At 54.2% G+C, this 16,411-nt stretch overlaps 9 protein-coding genes across 9 annotated transcripts in view; 6 read left to right on the forward strand and 3 right to left on the reverse strand.

The window, feature by feature from the left end:
- Window positions 1-34: 34 nt before the first annotated feature.
- PUNSTDRAFT_120104 (uncharacterized protein) lies at window positions 35-1,088 on the reverse strand. The gene is made up of 4 exons (XM_007382941.1): window positions 896-1,088; window positions 516-842; window positions 294-460; window positions 35-237 (listed from the first exon to the last, which is right to left on the reverse strand). The coding sequence occupies exons 1-4, from the start codon at window positions 977-979 to the stop codon at window positions 126-128; spliced, it is 690 nt and encodes a 229-aa protein (XP_007383003.1). The 5' UTR covers window positions 980-1,088; the 3' UTR covers window positions 35-125.
- Window positions 1,089-1,252: 164 nt separating this feature from the next.
- Window positions 1,253-2,270, forward strand: PUNSTDRAFT_67115 (DnaJ-domain-containing protein; the record flags this gene model as incomplete). The annotated part of the gene is made up of 5 exons (XM_007382942.1): window positions 1,253-1,457; window positions 1,588-1,649; window positions 1,753-1,961; window positions 2,020-2,123; window positions 2,179-2,270. The coding sequence occupies 5 exons, from the start codon at window positions 1,253-1,255 to the stop codon at window positions 2,268-2,270; spliced, it is 672 nt and encodes a 223-aa protein (XP_007383004.1).
- A 462-nt stretch (window positions 2,271-2,732) lies between these two features.
- PUNSTDRAFT_44028 (uncharacterized protein) lies at window positions 2,733-5,535 on the reverse strand (the record flags this gene model as incomplete). The annotated part of the gene is made up of 10 exons (XM_007382943.1): window positions 2,733-2,910; window positions 2,973-3,196; window positions 3,267-3,310; window positions 3,405-3,415; window positions 3,501-3,559; window positions 3,647-3,727; window positions 3,866-3,965; window positions 4,016-4,209; window positions 4,659-4,826; window positions 4,879-5,535. The coding sequence occupies 10 exons, from the start codon at window positions 5,533-5,535 to the stop codon at window positions 2,733-2,735; spliced, it is 1,716 nt and encodes a 571-aa protein (XP_007383005.1).
- A 722-nt stretch (window positions 5,536-6,257) lies between these two features.
- PUNSTDRAFT_44029 (uncharacterized protein) lies at window positions 6,258-9,042 on the reverse strand (the record flags this gene model as incomplete). The annotated part of the gene is made up of 8 exons (XM_007382944.1): window positions 6,258-6,393; window positions 6,484-6,725; window positions 6,781-6,929; window positions 7,125-7,233; window positions 7,290-7,470; window positions 7,524-8,125; window positions 8,155-8,319; window positions 8,374-9,042. The coding sequence occupies 8 exons, from the start codon at window positions 9,040-9,042 to the stop codon at window positions 6,258-6,260; spliced, it is 2,253 nt and encodes a 750-aa protein (XP_007383006.1).
- Window positions 9,043-9,709: 667 nt separating this feature from the next.
- On the forward strand, window positions 9,710-10,710 carry PUNSTDRAFT_101657 (uncharacterized protein; the record flags this gene model as incomplete). Its single annotated transcript, XM_007382945.1, has 3 exons — window positions 9,710-9,879; window positions 9,940-10,128; window positions 10,180-10,710. The coding sequence occupies 2 exons, from the start codon at window positions 9,710-9,712 to the stop codon at window positions 10,088-10,090; spliced, it is 321 nt and encodes a 106-aa protein (XP_007383007.1). The 3' UTR covers window positions 10,091-10,128; window positions 10,180-10,710.
- A 1,177-nt stretch (window positions 10,711-11,887) lies between these two features.
- Window positions 11,888-12,413, forward strand: PUNSTDRAFT_133510 (uncharacterized protein; the record flags this gene model as incomplete). The annotated part of the gene is made up of 3 exons (XM_007382946.1): window positions 11,888-11,980; window positions 12,033-12,197; window positions 12,255-12,413. 3 exons carry the CDS (start codon window positions 11,888-11,890, stop codon window positions 12,411-12,413), a joined length of 417 nt encoding a protein of 138 aa, XP_007383008.1.
- A 741-nt stretch (window positions 12,414-13,154) lies between these two features.
- Window positions 13,155-14,114, forward strand: PUNSTDRAFT_133511 (uncharacterized protein; the record flags this gene model as incomplete). The annotated part of the gene is made up of 1 exon (XM_007382947.1): window positions 13,155-14,114. The coding sequence occupies one exon, from the start codon at window positions 13,155-13,157 to the stop codon at window positions 14,112-14,114; it is 960 nt and encodes a 319-aa protein (XP_007383009.1).
- Window positions 14,115-14,604: 490 nt separating this feature from the next.
- On the forward strand, window positions 14,605-15,121 carry PUNSTDRAFT_120107 (uncharacterized protein). The gene has a single exon (XM_007382948.1). The coding sequence runs from the start codon at window positions 14,668-14,670 to the stop codon at window positions 15,085-15,087; it is 420 nt and encodes a 139-aa protein (XP_007383010.1). The 5' UTR covers window positions 14,605-14,667; the 3' UTR covers window positions 15,088-15,121.
- A 23-nt stretch (window positions 15,122-15,144) lies between these two features.
- The window catches only part of PUNSTDRAFT_120108 (acetyl-CoA synthetase-like protein), a gene marked incomplete at both ends in the record, with an annotated part of 5,748 nt that continues 4,481 nt past the window's right edge, over window positions 15,145-16,411 (forward strand). The window contains 3 exons of the mRNA XM_007382949.1: window positions 15,145-15,788; window positions 15,839-16,057; window positions 16,106-16,290. Coding sequence (XP_007383011.1) covers window positions 15,145-15,788; window positions 15,839-16,057; window positions 16,106-16,290 — 1,048 coding nt within the window. The remainder of the gene's footprint in view (window positions 15,789-15,838; window positions 16,058-16,105; window positions 16,291-16,411) is intronic.

Consider the following 16,411-nt stretch of genomic DNA (forward strand, 5'->3'; position numbering starts at 1 on the left):
GACCTTACGATCCAGCAGCCGAGCATGTTTTGGAGAGGAATGACATTGTAAGCATGTCTATTTGATCCACGCCATTAGCATACAGGTAGTTATTTCGATGGTACTTGGATGATGGTAGCCAGATATCATCGCTCTTCCTTCTTAGGCGCGTGCTCGTACTGAGAGAACCCAAGCGATTCTTGCACGACGTCGTCTGCGGCGTCTGGTTCAAGCTGGCCGTGCGCGTTGCGTCTCGCGCTACAAGCAAGAATGGCCATAAGACGACGAGAACGCCCGAGAAAATACGTACACACCGGAAGAAGGTATATGACAACACCACATCGTCAACATTCCTGCAAGCGGGATCGTCCAGGACATCCTTGTCAATGAAGAAGAGCAGCGGCATATCGACCTCTTCTCCAGCCAGCAGCTTCTGCTCCTCGAAGCAGAAGCATTCCACCTTGGCGAAATAGGGGGCGATCTGATTTGACGTTAATGGAAGCTCCATGGTAGATATCGTAGTGTTCTATACGCACCCGGTCAGGGGTGACGTTGTACGTCGCAATCCCGATGATATCCTGGTCAGACTTGTTCTTCGCGGTGTAGAACGCCAGGCATGTTTCTCCTGGGAGTACGCTGACGTACTTTTGTTGAGGCTTAAAAGACCACGGCAGCTGCTCCGACGCGTCGGCGTTGAATCGAACTCGGATCCTTTTCGCGTCCTCGACCGGCACCAACCGGGACGCTTCGAACTTGCCCTCGCCCACTGAGCCTGTTTGTGGCGTCCCGGCGAAGCCTGTTGCAGCGCAGAATGCGCGATATAGCGGTACAGCGGCGTAGGTGACTCCAACCGCAACGACGATCTGCACGCAGAGTTGAGCGCGTCGGAGAAAGCAGGATGCAGCAGAGAGCATACCACGGCTGTCGAGTACATGAGCAGATTTCTATTGCGCTGCCTGAACACCTCCTGCCTCCTGGCTTGCAAAGGATCCGCATTCATGCGTGTAGTCCCGGCGGAGAACCCTCTCCTGAACGGCGACGGGGTAGGCCATTCTCTCTTGGTTCGACAGCGTTGGAAAGTCAAACTCAGAGTCTGTCTCTGACAGGCCTGTGGTGCGGTTCAATGCATGCCGAAGTAGGATAACGAGGCTGAGTCTGACCTGGACGCGTCCATGCGTGAAGAATGAGCGGAATAACGAAGAGGACATCGGCGCTAACCGACTGAATCCGTGCACGACCTCTTTCTCCTGACCACATCAACCTGCCGCCCACCATGCCCGGAAATGAACCAAGCACCTCCAAAGCAACTACCGACGACATAGAGAAACTCCTCAGCCGCGAAGCCTCCGCGTTTCAGCGCGAGATCGAAGTAGAACGCATCCTCGCCGCGTTCAAGCTCAACCCGTACGACATTCTCGACCTTCAGCTGTCTGCGACTCCGGAGGACATCAAGCGCAAATACAGGCAACTTTCTCTCTGTGAGCTGGCGTTGTGCCCTTCGCCTTCGAGTCATGGCGCCGCTGGACCGGCCCCGTACCCGCGGTGCTGTCTTGTCTGCGCATCCATTGGGAGATAATTGATGTGAACCGTACGTTGCCTCGTAAACAGTCATCCATCCTGACAAGACCCCCCATGCTCGTGCCCCAGAAGCGTTCGATATCCTCAAGAAGGTTCGTAACCCTATGATTGTTGGGCGCTGGTCGCCGGGGCACTTCCTTGCGTGGCAGCCTCGCGTCTTGCGTATATGCGCGCTCATGACTATATTCTTTGCAGGCCGAGTCGGAGCTCAGCGAACCGAAGAAGCGTGAAGAGCTGGATGCCGTGATCAGCCAAGCGCGCTCAGTTCTGCTCAAGTCTCATGGGATACCCACTACTGTCGCGGACGACGACCATAGGATTTTAGCACTGAAACCACCCTTCAAGGAGCAACTGCGGGCAAAATCGAAGGAGCTCCTCATCGAGGAAGAGTTGCGACGCAGAAAGTCAGTTCATCTTCCGGATATCTCACACGCCATGGTTTCATATCTTGCAATGGCACAGGGCTGTCAAGATGAATCTCGCTAACGAGGGTCTGGAAGCGCGCAAGAAAGAGGAGGAGATCAATGCGAAGAAGCGTAAGGCTGAAGAGGATGCGGCATGGGAAGGTAAGTTCTCGTCCTCGTATACATCCGGCCTTTTGATGCTCATGCCGTACGACAGCGACGCGAGAAGAGCGAGTTGGTAGCTGGAGGAACTTCGAGAAAGCGAAGACAAAGAAAAAGAAGACCAAAGGACCAGCTCTTCTTGGCTAACTGTCTCATTTCTTGAAGCTGTCGACGCGTTACACTCGCAGGCGTGTGGCTCCATTGCGCTGTAGCAAGCTACTGGCTTCAAGGATGGCAGGCCGTAGACGATTGCTGCTCGTAGCTTATAGAACAGGGAAGAGTACAGCGGTGGGTCAACTATATTTCTTATATACTATCTGATACACGTGCGCCGAATTGGAACCGCTATCTGTACTGCTTGATCCCGATGTTACCAGTGTCCCCAAAGAGCGTATATACATGCTACAAAAGATATCGTTAGAGTTCCATCGTAACGGCACTCTGCCATGAACTCCAGGCCTCCGGACCCAGCTCCGTCGCGAGTTTACCCAAGCGTATCTTTGGACGTAGGTGCCGCGGAACCTTAAGTATAGGGTAGTTGAAGATAAGGCTTATTCAAGGTCATAAGGAATACATCGTCACTGGATGCCACCACAATGTGGCTAGTCCTCATGCCGGCAGCTTGTAGCTGCCAGAAATCACGCTCTGCCCTGACGTCCAAGCCTTGGAGCCCCATTCGCAGGCAAGCTTGCCCGCTAGCGTCTCCTTGGCCTCGGTCGATATGAACGCCTTGTTCGTGCAGATGATCATGTTTTTCTTGCAACGCGATAGCATAACGTTTGTCCGTCTGCCAGCCATCCCTCAATATTGAGCGGTAGTTCTCGCTGCTTGAAGAGACCAATCACTGACCTCTTGTTTGACAAGAATCCAACTTTCTTCGTCCGAACGAGCGAAATGACGATCGTATCTTCCTCGTTACCCTGGAAGGAATCGACGTTGAACACTTTGTCTTCCCATGGTAAGTTGTGGTTCTTGAGGCCGTCCTCAAGCTTGGATCTCTGTGCATCGTAAGGGGTGATGACGCGGAAAGCGTTACCACGCTTGGCGAGCATGGTAACCAGGTGCACTACTACCTGAACTTCGCGAGCGTTCTTCGGAGATTGTCAATGTTAAGCGCGATGGAAGTCGAAAGAAGTCACAGACCCAGAAGCTGTGTCCCATACTTTCTTCGATACCGTGTGAGACATCTACAAACGTGCAAGAGGATCGTAAGGTGCTCGCGTGCACGCTTTTCAACTTGCCGTCGTAAACATGGCGAGATATGAAGTCACCGATACAGACCGGCATACGATCTGCGAAATGTGAGTGTGGTCGAGAAATTTGGAGATGACGCGGAGACGGACACTGGGTATTAAGGAACACAGCGTGTCTTCTTACGTGAGGGACCTCAAAAATGCTTTGGAGAACTGTGACGTTTTCTGCTCCGTAGGGTGGAACTACCATGGGGCGCGTGAACATAAACTCAACAACAACTGATACTGAAAAGGAAGCATACGTTGCTTGTCGTCGCCGATGAAAACAACCTTCCTCAGCGTCTCGGAATACTTGTGCATAAACGGTATATAGTCGCCAAGCTCGATTTGACTAGCTTCATCGACCACTACCTGATCAACAAAGCGTCGATTAGCGAAACACAAAGTACGATAACCAAGAAAACCCGCCGTGGTGACAGGAACGAGTCTGATAAGGCCAGCTTGCTGAAGGCCAGGGTTTGTTAACATGCTCAACGTGCATAGAATGACACGCGAGCCGAGAATAAGGCGTTCGACGCCAACGATTCCGTCGTTCAGCGTGTCAGCGCGTATGACGTTCCGAGTCAGCGTCTCGTAGAGATGTTCGTGCCTAATCATCAATGAGCAAAACCCGGGAAGAGGATTTGTGTCTTTCCGTACCAGTCGAAATGAAAATCCTTCGACACAATCAGCTTGAAGTCCAGAAAGCCGCAATCGCCCAACTTCTCAGCGATGTTCTTGACCGCAACGTTGGACTGGGCGACCAGCCAGATCGACTTCGAGTCGGACTGCGAGGCCATCATACTCATGACAGTCGCTGCAATGACTGTCGTCTTCCCGCTCCCCGGAGGGCCCTGGATCATAGTGATAGGTTCTGACTCATCGAGTGCCCGGTCCACGGCCCGCCGCTGCGACTGATTCAAAGGTCTCGATGTGAAGGAGATCGGCGTCCTATCCCCGGCCGTCCTATTCCCGGCTGGCGTTGCTAAAATTCGGTATGTAGAAGAGCGCCATATGGTTGAGACAAACGGCAATTGAAAGAGGGTCGCGGTGCCTTGAAGACTGTGTACGGTTATCCATGCCCGTTGCTCTTCTGCGGACGTAGGATTTTCCTTGCCTATAGTATAGACCGCTTTGATGTTCGTGACCTTCGTAGTGCCCCGGAGGTCGACGAGTGCGGCTCTTCCGTTCACTTTGGTCGCCTTTCCAGACACTTTTGATCGCGTCCCTCCAGCCTCGGTCTCTATGCGAATGGACTACTGAAGGTTAGACTGGGCCCAACAAGAGATTGAGTTCAACCCACCTGCGAAGTCGACATCCGGATCTTCGTGCTGTAGCGCTCACAGCGCAGGTTGAGTTTGCCATCCTTGTCGGACACGAACGCTTTCGCCACGTCGTTCTTGACGACCGTCGGCTTCAGGGCATGGAGCATGTCAGAATCGCGTCGCAGCTTGCAGAGTATGCGGAGATCCTAAGCGATATCAGTTAACCGCTGAGAGGATATCACCTTTCACGATACTCACCTGAGTATTCATGGTCAATGTATCTATAACGCGTGCAGTAGGTACCAAATCTACTAGTTCGGATCGCGTGGCGGCCTGTAGCGAGGCCCATGCTCTCATAACTACGTCCATGGGGGACATTTTGGAGGAGCTACCATTCGAGAAGAGTCTCCTGACGATATCGCTGTTCACGACTTCCTGGCCGCCGAGCACGGTCACGATAGCTCCCCAGCAGCCGCGGTGTGACTTTTCTTCGATTTGTAGCGTCGGCATCGATTCTAGATCTACCCCGCCAGTCATGCGGATATGATGGTCCATGAAAAGAGAAGTTGCGATGCGATCCATGGCAATCCCAACCTTGCGCCAATCTGGCCGACACAGTGCAGCCTGTAGAGCGCCGGAGCGGCTGGTCGGTGTTTTCCCTTTCTTGCCTTTTTGACGGCCGCCTGAGCCCATCTTGACGACAAGTACGTGATCATGGGTCGCTAAGGCCAGAGTCACGAGCCGTTGATGAGTCCCGTATTCGCCAGCCATTCCGACGAAATGTGAGGAATGGATGGGGAAGACGGAGCCTAATGTGTCCACGTTGAACGATGTATTCTCGATGATTGTAACTCGTATCTGCGGAAACGAGCCCTTGTAAATGGACTGGCTAAGATAAACGGGATTGGGGTTCATGAGGGCGACAGGCAGGAGGGCAAAGATGGACGGGCGGCACTTACCCCGTCTATCTAAATAGGCGACGCGCGATTGCGTCTTTTCCAGCATTGCTCGGCAGAGGAGAAGCGATACGGTCAAGCTATAGAATAGAAGTACCCACAGCACAATGCCGCTCGCTCAAGCAGGGAAAACACGACAGCCTTCTAGAGCAATGGATAGCGCCGCTATCCATAGCAAGAACCTTCATGCACACGTTGTCCGTGTGGCGTGGGCCATAGGGTACTTGAGGTGCCCTTCATGTAGCGTAGGGAGGTCTATAGCCGACGCAACGAGTACCCTTCCCGCGCTCATCCGCCTATGATCGTCGCTAACAACACGTGCGGCGTACAAGCGGACCTTTGAACTCGGAAGATTTCCCATATATGAGATGATCGGAGGGACATGTGTCGAGGAGCCGAGGCTAGATGAGTTGACCGTCGAACAACGAGGTGAGGCACGAGCATCCCCACGCCACCATCTCGAAGTTGACAATCACCCCTCCGCCTCGACCTTGCTGCGCTATGCTAGTGATACAGTTCTTATACAGTCGATACTGGTACAGTCGATACTGGTACATATCATTCAATGAGTAGTGTCAAATGCGGATAATCGTTCGTGAAACAATGCGTGCCACGGAGTGCGTCCATGAGGTATGGTCATGTCCGTTGGATCGCCACGCTGCCGTCGTCCGTCTCAGTAGGCTAGTGAGCACCCGAGATGATATTCTGCCACGACCGCCAAGCCTCAGGACCCCACTCGTCCGCAAGCTTGCCCACGAGGGTGTTCTTCGCCTTGGTCGAGAGGAAGGCCTTGTTCGTGCAAATCAGCATGCTGTTCCTACAACGTGACAGCATCACATTCGTCCTCCTGTGACATCGACGACATGAGTAATTGTGCTCCTGCGTTGATGAAAAACCAAATACCAACCTCATGTTGGACAAAAACCCGACTTTATCCGTCCGAACGAGCGAGATGAGGATAACCTCCTCCTCGTTGCCTTGGAAGGAGTCGACGTTGAAGACTTTGTCCTCCCAGGGCAAGTTGTTGCTCTTGATCGCACTCTCTAGTTTGGTCCGCTGACCGTCATACGGGGTGATGACGCGGAAGGCGGCATTAAGCCTAGCGAGTCGGCGAACCAGGTGTACGACGATCTGGACTTCACGAGGGTTCTACGACATCGTTAGGTCGCGAACCGCAGGCGGACACCGAAGAGGTACCACGCACCCAAAAACTGTTTCCCATCTTCTCCTCGGAACCGTGCGCGACATCGATGAACATGCACGACGTCCGCGCAGTGATGCCGTGAACACTTTTGAGCTTGCCCTTGTAGACATGCCGAGATATGAATGCGCCAATTGGTACAGGCATGCGGTCTGAAGAAACACACGATCAGAACATGCATGAAGGTGAATCGGGTATACGAACATTGTGTATCGAGGAAAACGGCATGCTGTCGTATATGCGGAACCTCGAATATACTCTTCAGGCCATCGACCTGCTCCGCTCCGTAAGGTGGCACTAATAGATATACGTGAGTGTACGTCTTTGGGGTAGGTCCCAAGGCTTACGTTGCTCGTCGTCCCCGATGAAGACGATCTTGGTCAAATTCGACGCATACCTCTGCATGAGAGGTACATAATCGCCGATTTCGATTTGACTAGCTTCGTCGACGATGACCTGGTCGATTCAACATCAGCGCCCATGTTCTGATACAGAAGGAAGTCTCAACATACCGTAGAAACCGGGACCAACCGGGTGAGGCCCACCTTCTGGAGTCGAGGATGGGTGATCATACTGAGAGTGCAGAGGATGACACGAGAATCCAAGATCTGACGCTCGACGCCAACTATCCCGTCTGCGAGCGCATCTGCGCGGATCACGTTCCTCTCTATCTTCTCATAAAGGTGCTCGTGCCTGCACACCGAACGTAAGGGATCTTACAGGTAGAAAGGCGCAAATCAGCTCACCAGTCGAAATGGAAATCCTTCGACACGATCAACTTGAAGTCCTCAAAGCCGCAGTCTGCGAGCTTCTCCGCGATGTTCTTGACAGCGACGTTCGATTGCGCCACCAGCCAGACAGTCTTCAGGGGATCCTGACAGACGGTGATCGTCGTGACGATGGCGGCGATAACCGTCGTCTTGCCACTGCCCGGCGGACCTTGGATTGTGGTGATCATCTCGGAGGGATCGAGAGCACGCTCGACGGCTCTGATCTGCGCATCGTTCAACTCCCTCTGAGGGAAATAGACTGGACAAGTAACGGAGCTCGCCGGTGCGACTTGGTTATGCGCCGGACGCCAGATGGCAGCGATGAAAGGAAGCTGGAAAAAGGATATGGTGCCTTGCAGCGCCATCCGGACTATTTGCGCTCTTTGCGCTTCCGCGGAGGTAGGGTCTTCCTTGCCTATAGTGTATACGGCCTTGACAGTGGAGACGCTCGCGGCGCCCGAGAGGCCGACCTGCGCAGCTCGTCCGCTCGTCCTGACAGCTCTCCCAGCCACCGATGACTTCTTGCCAGCGACAACTGTCTCCACCACGATTGACTGAGGGGTGTCAGATGGGGTTGCCTGAAGACTCTAAGCAGTTCAAAACATACTTGTGTAGCTGACGTCCTTATCTTCGTGCTGAAGCGCTCGCAACTAAGATGAAGCTTTCCATCCTGGTTCACGAACTCCTTCGCAACATCGTTCTTGACCTTCGTCGGCTTGAGCGCATAGAGGAGGTCGGCATCGCGTCTTAGTTTGCAAAGCACGAGCAAGTCCTGTGGAACGACTATCAACACGGTGGCAGTCGAATCGAATCTATGAAGCCCCACCTGGTCATCGATAACCGATGTATCGATTACCGGGATGTTGACAACCCTCGACGCCTGTTCGGGTCGTCTGCCGGCATACAGAGATGCCCATGCACGCAGAGCCAAGTCCATGTGAGGAGTCTTAGAAGTTCCATCACAGAAAATCCGCTTGACTATGTCCTTGTTCAGGACTTGTTCGCCGCCAAGGACGGACATGATCGACCCCAGAGAGCCCCGAATGTTTTTATTGCCAGACCCCGAGACGGACTCGAGGTCCACCCCGCCGGTTATGCGCAAACGATGGTCCATAAATAGGGACGTCGCGATCCGATCCATGTCGAAGCCAACCTGGCGCCAGTCCTCCCAAGAGAGAACCTCCTGCAACGCCCCGAGGCCGCTGACTGACCTGACCTGCACATTCTTGTCCTTGCCCTTGCCCTTCGCTTTCGCCTTGCCGCCCGCCTCCAAGCTCACGACGAACACATGGGTGGCGCAAGCGATGGCAAGGCTCGTGAGACGGCATTGGGTTCCGTACTCAGCGGCCACACCAACTAGGTTGTCGTGCTGATTCAGGAAGAGAGGGTCGAAGGTGTGATCGCTGAGTTCGGAGAGCTTTAAGACCGAGGTTTGTACGGGTGGAAACTGGCCCTTGTAGATAGATTGAGTGAAACTGGTCGTCGTCAAGCTCATGGTCAGAGCGAAGAACGGAGGGAGGGATATGCGCAAAAACGCGCTTACTCGGAGTCCGGTCCTTTAAGTATGGAAGGCTCGAGTAGTTCTTTCCCAGCACCGTACCGGCGTGGCCAGGTGGATACAATCAAGCTATATAGTATAGCGCCCATAGATAAGAACGCCGCAGGGGAAATGGGACTGCATTTTGAGGCGGTGCGCCGGGATCTCTGAGCAAGCAAGCGTCAGACGCGCTCACGGGTCCACGTTGTATGGCCGCGACGAGGCATCGATCGTACCTTTCGTGCCTTCTGCCATAGTCCGGACAATGCATCAATGGCAAAAGTGCCCATGAATGTCCACTTTCATTATAGCCGGAGTGCAACGTGTGTGCGGGCTCTAGATCATCCGGACACAACGATGCTGGGTGCCGTCCTTCATGAAAGCGCAGACGCGTTTCCTCGTGTCCAAAGAACGACAGAAGAACGAGATGGGCGCCAAAAGCCTGAGCTGTATGTTGGTCGGAGTCACGGAGTTGAGGCTGCGTCGCCGCCGCGCGCAAGCGAGTCCCGCCGCCGGACAACGAGGTCCGACACTCCGCGGAGGTCTGGTCCCGTGACTCGAAATCATCTTCGTCCGTGACGCAGCCTCGCCGAGCGTTGCTCGCATTATCCACTCGACTATACCCATGGCTACCGCAGTTGTCGTTGGACTCGGAGCTATCGCTGCTGGCCTCGTCGGGCGCCAGTTGGTTAAATCTGGTGCGATTGGGGGCAAGAGGGCCGCCGAGGAATGGGTGAAGGGCGGCTTCAAGGCGAAGATGGACCGGAAGGAGGCCATCGCCATCCTCGGGCTGAAGTACGTCAAATGGACTCCGCCAAAGCTATAGCTGCTATAGAGTCTCATGCTTCTCCTCAGAGATAACCCTACGCTCAAGACCAAGCTGAAGGATGCGCACCGACAGATCATGCTGGCAAACCACCCTGATCGAGGCGGCTCGCCCTACCTCGCCAGCAAGATCAACGAAGCTAAGGACTTACTAGAGAAGACGGATGGACGACTACGATGATGAATAGTTATTGCTGTCACTTCGGTGTTTTAGACTCTGTGAGTATATGCGTCTTTACCAGCGCGACTTGAGCTCATGGCAGCGCACAGCACCACTCCACCACTGCACTACATTATGTATCAGTAATCTGATATTCGCATCAGCCTCAATCCGCAGACAATCAGTTGTATTGGCACTGCATGTGTATCAGCCTCTCACCACATCGGATCCTGCATTTCTGCGGCGTGCTGCACTAATAGCGCATCCTCGACATGTTCCAGCGAACCTTGCAAACGGCCTCTCCAGGAACCAGGGCTTCCCAGCAAGGATCACTCCCAAGACCGACTTGCTTGTCAATACCCCTTTCGTGATCGGCCTCCCGACGTCCTACGCTGAAAGCGTCAAAAAGCTAGTAGTACATCACAGGAAGGCTTTGCCCCGCGACGACTGCAGCATATTCTCGTTGATAACTTGCATGTCCAACAGGCTTGCCGTAATTGTATGACAACACGATTATGTACATGAGATGGTATCGTGGCCAGTGGGACAGCCCCTTTGCTCTGCTCGGAAGTGATACACACACAACCTTCTCCACGTTGACTTTGCCCGCTCTCACGTATTCAGATCCGTCCTTGATACCGTATAAATATCTTAGCCACAGTTTCACCGGATTGGTCTTGAGAAGACTTTAGACGAGCTGATGCGCACCGTCTCTGCGCGAGCAAAGCAGAAACATATGGGATGCTGTCGATGCCGCTCACCGGCCCGGTGGTCTTGAGTATCCATCCTGCGAGAGGAACACGATTTTCCAGGTCTTCGCCGGTGGACGTGAAAATCAAGAGATCTGAAGTAGGTTTAACAGACAGCTAGGGCGGTACCTGTGTGTCTATTCATATAGAGGTGTTTCAGAATATCATATCGTTTGGAATAGGGAGGAGGAGACGTAAAAAATACGCGAGGTCGGCGAGCATCTCCATGCGATGGTAGGTCTTGGAGGAGATGGTGATAGGCTGTGAGTAGTCGCCGCCAGGCAGGACGCAGTGGCAGACCTGCTCAATATTGATGACCCTTGATCCTGGTGTCAGTCTCCAAATGGGCCGTGAAGAGAAGGCGGAGGGGTGGTCTCCGATAAAGTTTTCCTGCTCCTTCTTGACATCTTGGCTGGAGTCGGGGGGGTGGGGGGGGGGGTGAGGCATCTGTGTGTTCGAGGGGATGCGTGTTGGCCGAGAAAGAAGTTTGTCAATAGATGACTCAATGAGAAGGTCCATGACGAGGGTTCGAATCCGAGGAAGGCCTGAAGGTTTGAAGAGAAAGATCTTGAGCGAGGATGAATCGGTGTTAACAGATGATCAAGCCTTGTCGTTAGCCAAGTGTGGTCGCCAACAAAGTAGATATCGTGAAGCCAGGGCTGCCGCCGACTTGATAGGCTATTATATCCTGTTGGAAGCGTGGAGCGCTGGTCGTCGGCCTCTGCGGCCCACGGAGGAGCGCGTCGACATTGGCCCTGTGTCGCAGAATAAACCCAGACCGTCGCGTGTGATTGAGACCCCGAGTAACGCGTTCCGTCAGGGACGGAGTGCAGGGCGGCTTGTATCGATAACGATGCGAGTAAGAAAAGATAATGATGCTCGTCGAAGGATCGGACGATGTGTTCGGGAGCAAAGCAGCAGAGGTTGACGGTAGCCGTAGTAGGGTCTGAGCAGTCCAAGCATGTATGTAAGCGTCTGTTATCAAACGTCTCTCGCCGCTTGCGCGTTGTGCTCGTCCCCTTCGCGCATCTCGACCCACGCAGATTGCGCGCACTCACCCCGCCGTCGCATGTCGTCCCGACGAACATCCATCGACTTACCCAGCATCGAAGAGGGACGAGAACCTCGAGCTCGAGCTCGAGGGCAACCTGGGCGGCCGCACGTGAGACGAAAGATCACGGTCGCAAAGCTGGTCGCTGAGCCATTCATCGTAGGTCGTATCACAAGACAACCGTCCATCCTCGAGCCAGCCAAGGGGTGCTCACAACGACTATGCCAAGCCTGCAGTCGATGAACCCCGACCTGAGGCTCACAATATTGCTGGCGACGCAGCGGTCACTCCCGAAGAGCCGCCCTTCGCACGCGACCGAAGGGCGAAGGTAAATCCGATATTTGTAGATAAACCCGCAAGTTTACTAAGAGAAACATGCTGATAGTCCACACGAGACGAACTGGGGACATCCAACGTCAGAGGCTGGGACTACGTGTACAGGCGGCTGCAGATATATGATCAGGAGATGATTAAGGGCTACTCTGAGGATATTGATAATCTCCGATGCGCCTGGACCTCGCGTGCGCACCCGTTCTGCTATTGAGAAGTGGGATCTATCTTTACATGAAACCCCGGTCCAGCACCTGCTTGGGTACTGGATAGCCATCTCCGAGCTGCTCGGGATGCCATGTGTTGGATTTACTCGTATCCCGGCGCTCGACGTACTCGGCTGCAAATGCATCTACGACAATGACCAGGGAATCTTCCGAATCCCTTACGATGAACTTCTGCGTGTGCCTTCGATTCCCTGACATCCTTCAACGACACACAGATCTCACAGATCTTCGAGCTACTCAAGCTCGGTCTCAATATGCTTCCACGCTATTCGAGCAGTGATGTGGAAGATTCACGCGGCATCCGCATCAACTCGCTGATCATGATGTCCTTTATCGCGACACAGAATTATCGACTCCATCCCCCCTGCGTCAATCTTTTGCTCAAACACCTTGCAAACTCCGACGAGTCGTCCCTGACAGCCATCGTTAATCGGAAGATTTCTGCTATAATCCATGCCTTTCGAGATGAAGTGTTTTTTATTCACCCGGATGTGCATGGCATACCTTTCCTGTGACGATGCAAGGCTGAATGGATGTTTGCAGAGTCGAAAGACATGGCCGACATGCTTGAGCTCGCATGTTCATGCTACGACCGTACCACGTTTCGGTCCCGTCAAGCCCATCGTCATCGCTTCTGGACCGCGGTGTCGTGCGTCACCAATGCGATCGCAGACCACTGGGACGTGCGAGAGCGCTCGACGGATTCCTTCCAACGCTGGCGCACAGCTATGAGTGCGTTTGGTGAACGCCTGGTAGACGCACTATCACTCTGGATTGAGCTTGGCGACGGAGCACATATCGCTGAAGGAGATTGGGAGTATCGTCTTGTCACATTTCTGGGATACCATCGGAATACCGCCCCCGATTATTCGAGAAACGTCGCAAAGTTCATATTGGAGGTTCATCGGCGAGGCTCTTTTCCGGATGAATCGTGGATGAGGGCATTCATCGACTTGAAAGGTTGGTGGGATGCGAGATGGGTCAATGCAAACGATGTGTACGAGTACTTCGGGGTTAATACAACACCGGGCAGCGGAGGGGTCGTCCGAGTCGGTCCTTCTTTGGATGCACGTACAGACACCCTCCCAGCGTTGCTACATCCACATTCCGTTCGCGAAGGGAGATCATTGCCACAGCTCAGTTCGAAATCCAACCATTCAACCGTCTGGTACGACGATGGTGGTGATGGCACGCAATCTGAGCGTAGGGCCTCCGCGTCGAACGCACTCTCGACTTCCGGGACCCTACAGGCGCAGCGGACCGACTCTCACTCGAATGCAGAGCCCAGAGGTGGACAGGAGAGCGTCACTGATCACGATTTGCTTCCTCGTGACGAGCAGATTCACCTCGAGGGCCTGAAAGTCAGCACCATACGAAGCACTTCATCAAATGTTGTGGAGGAAGAGATCAACGGAATGGAGGGCGGCCAGGAGCGTGCGAGCGAGCTGGAATCCCCTACCTCGGCCGGACAGAATGCGGAGGATACGTTGGATAGAACTTTACCCCGCGGCGAAGTACCGTCGTTGAGTCAAAATAGACTGGTGCCTCGTGTCGGAAGCCAGCACAGCGATGGAGGGCAGGCGGATGCCACCAACAATGTTCTCATACGAGCAGACGTTGAGCACGACAATCTCACTGAGAATATCGGAGACGACGCCAAGTCGTCACTTGCGGCGGAGGAGGGATGATGCTTCTTGGGACGGAACATTTGTGCAGATACTTATGGTGACCGGAAAATTCGAGGTAAATATAAACCACATATTCTTCTGGAAGGCGGCAGGCGCCTGGCGACGCACGACTTTTCAAGGGTAGCGTATGTGCTACACAGAACTCGGAGCCTGTATTCTTCCCGTCCTCGTGAAGATCCGAGGACGTACATACGTGCTCGTCTTCGCAGTAAAGGAGCTGTCTTCAATGTGAAAGCTTATCGAATTCGGTAACTCTTTATTGGTGTCGCATAATATTTACACGATCTTTATCTAATTCATCGAAAATCAAATGGGACGTGGGAACAAAGAGGCTCTGTTAACGTGTCGCGCCCGTACCCACGATCGATGATCGCCCTCGACCGACGTTTTTCCTTTCCGGTCCGCTTTGCATCCGTTTACGTGCAATCGATCTGTCGAAGACACCCCCCCTCCCGGTGCATGGCTTAGCTCCCCCCCTCGAGATCTGTGCAGACCGAGACGCGTCTGGCGGGTGTTACGTTTGCGAGCGTCGTCGCCGGCTTGACCGTCTTCCATGCGCGCCATAATGCTCCGTCGGCCATTGTTCGAGGGTGTCTGGATTATCAGTCACAGACGGCACAGTACTCTTTGGGATGCGCCTGTCGAACACTCGTTCCTCACAAACTCGCTCGATCATCCCGTAACTCCGCTGGTTTCCGTCGCAAGCGGTCTTCCACCTCATATCGGTTTCTGGTCACACAGCGATCGTCACAACCAATGGTATCCAACGGAGGCCCCAATTCCTCATACCGCTTTCTTATCACGCAGCGATCGTGAACATACCAATCGTATCCGACGGAGGCTCAATTCCTTCATGCCGCTTTCTTGTCACACAGCGATCGCGACATGGCATTCGTATCCGACGGTCGCTCCAATTCGCGCATTCCAGCCAGTCCAACGCCGGGGCAAACCCCTAGCCTTTGCTCGTACTTAAGTCTAACTGTGCCCCGGGCTCTTCTTCACAAATATTCCCCCAACATCAACACACAAAATGTCCGTTCCTCTTACCTTCATCCACTCTCTCCCTGCGCCTCCGTCCGGTATCTCCCTCGGAGACCAACTCGCCGAACTCGTCACCGACGCCGGACGTGTCGAGACATTCCTCGACTGCCTACCGTCCACATCTCAGCCTGCGCTATGGTATCCCGACCCCCAGCGACCCCCTCTCACACACGCCGACCTCCGCGAGTTCGTCTCGCACTTCGCGCTTCCCGTCTCCGACCCTTCGAAGCGCCTTGGCCCCAACGACCGCGTGATGATCGCGCTCCCCACCGGGTGCGAGAACGCCGTCGCCCTCATCGCTCTGGCGACATATCACACCTGCGCGCCCGTTAACGCCAGCTGCACGGCTGCCGAGCTTCGGGAAGACGCAGAACGACTGGGCGTCCGCGCCGTGGTGACCACGCGCGATGCGGCCGAGCGTCTCGAGCTGCGGGAGCTGCGCGAGCACATCGGGTGCGAAATCATCTTCGTAGAACATCATCTTGGGGGGCCGGTGGGTCTCTTCGATATGGTTGTCGACAACGCGGATGGCTCGTTCGGCGTTACGTTACCGCCCTCCAAGCCGCACGGCCTCTACGATCAGTCTCTGGTCCTTCATACCTCTGGAACGAGCGGAAAGAAAAAGGTCGTCCCGTGAGTCGTTATTTGCATCGTTAACGTCTGTTGTACTGAACGTTTTTCAGTTATGCGCTCCGATCAATCATTATCGGCACGTTGGCCGTCGTCAAGTCCTGGGACCTGCGCGAGTCGGACGTCAACATGAATATGATGCCTCTTTTCCACGTCGGCGGTATCGTCCGGAATCTCTTCGCGCCTATGATGTCAGGAGGCAGCGCGATCATCGCCTCCGGGTTCGACGCCAACGCCTTCTGGGAACTTGCGACTGGTCTTGGAGCGACATGGTAAGAGCGTCGTATCTTTGACCTTCGAAAATTGCTGACGTTGTACAGGTATTACGCGGCGCCCACGATGCATCACGCCATCCTGTCCGCGCAACCTTCCGATATCGTCCCCTCGAAAGACACGCGGATTCGCATGATCTGCAATGCTGCGGGCGGGCTTCTCCCCGCGCTCGCTATACAGCTCAAGGAAACGTTCAACGGCGCTGTCGTTCTTCCATCATACGGAATGACGGGTACGCCAGTTTATTTGTTGTTTTGTAACGTCCTCTAATCCCCGCGTGCAGAATGCATGCCCATCGCGTCCCCGCCAACGACGTACCAGCTCGATCGTCCAGGGGTGCTCCGGCATCGCAT

This window comes from Punctularia strigosozonata (genome assembly GCF_000264995.1).
Source record: "Punctularia strigosozonata HHB-11173 SS5 unplaced genomic scaffold PUNSTscaffold_5, whole genome shotgun sequence".
Lineage (NCBI taxonomy): Eukaryota > Fungi > Basidiomycota > Agaricomycetes > Corticiales > Punctulariaceae > Punctularia > Punctularia strigosozonata.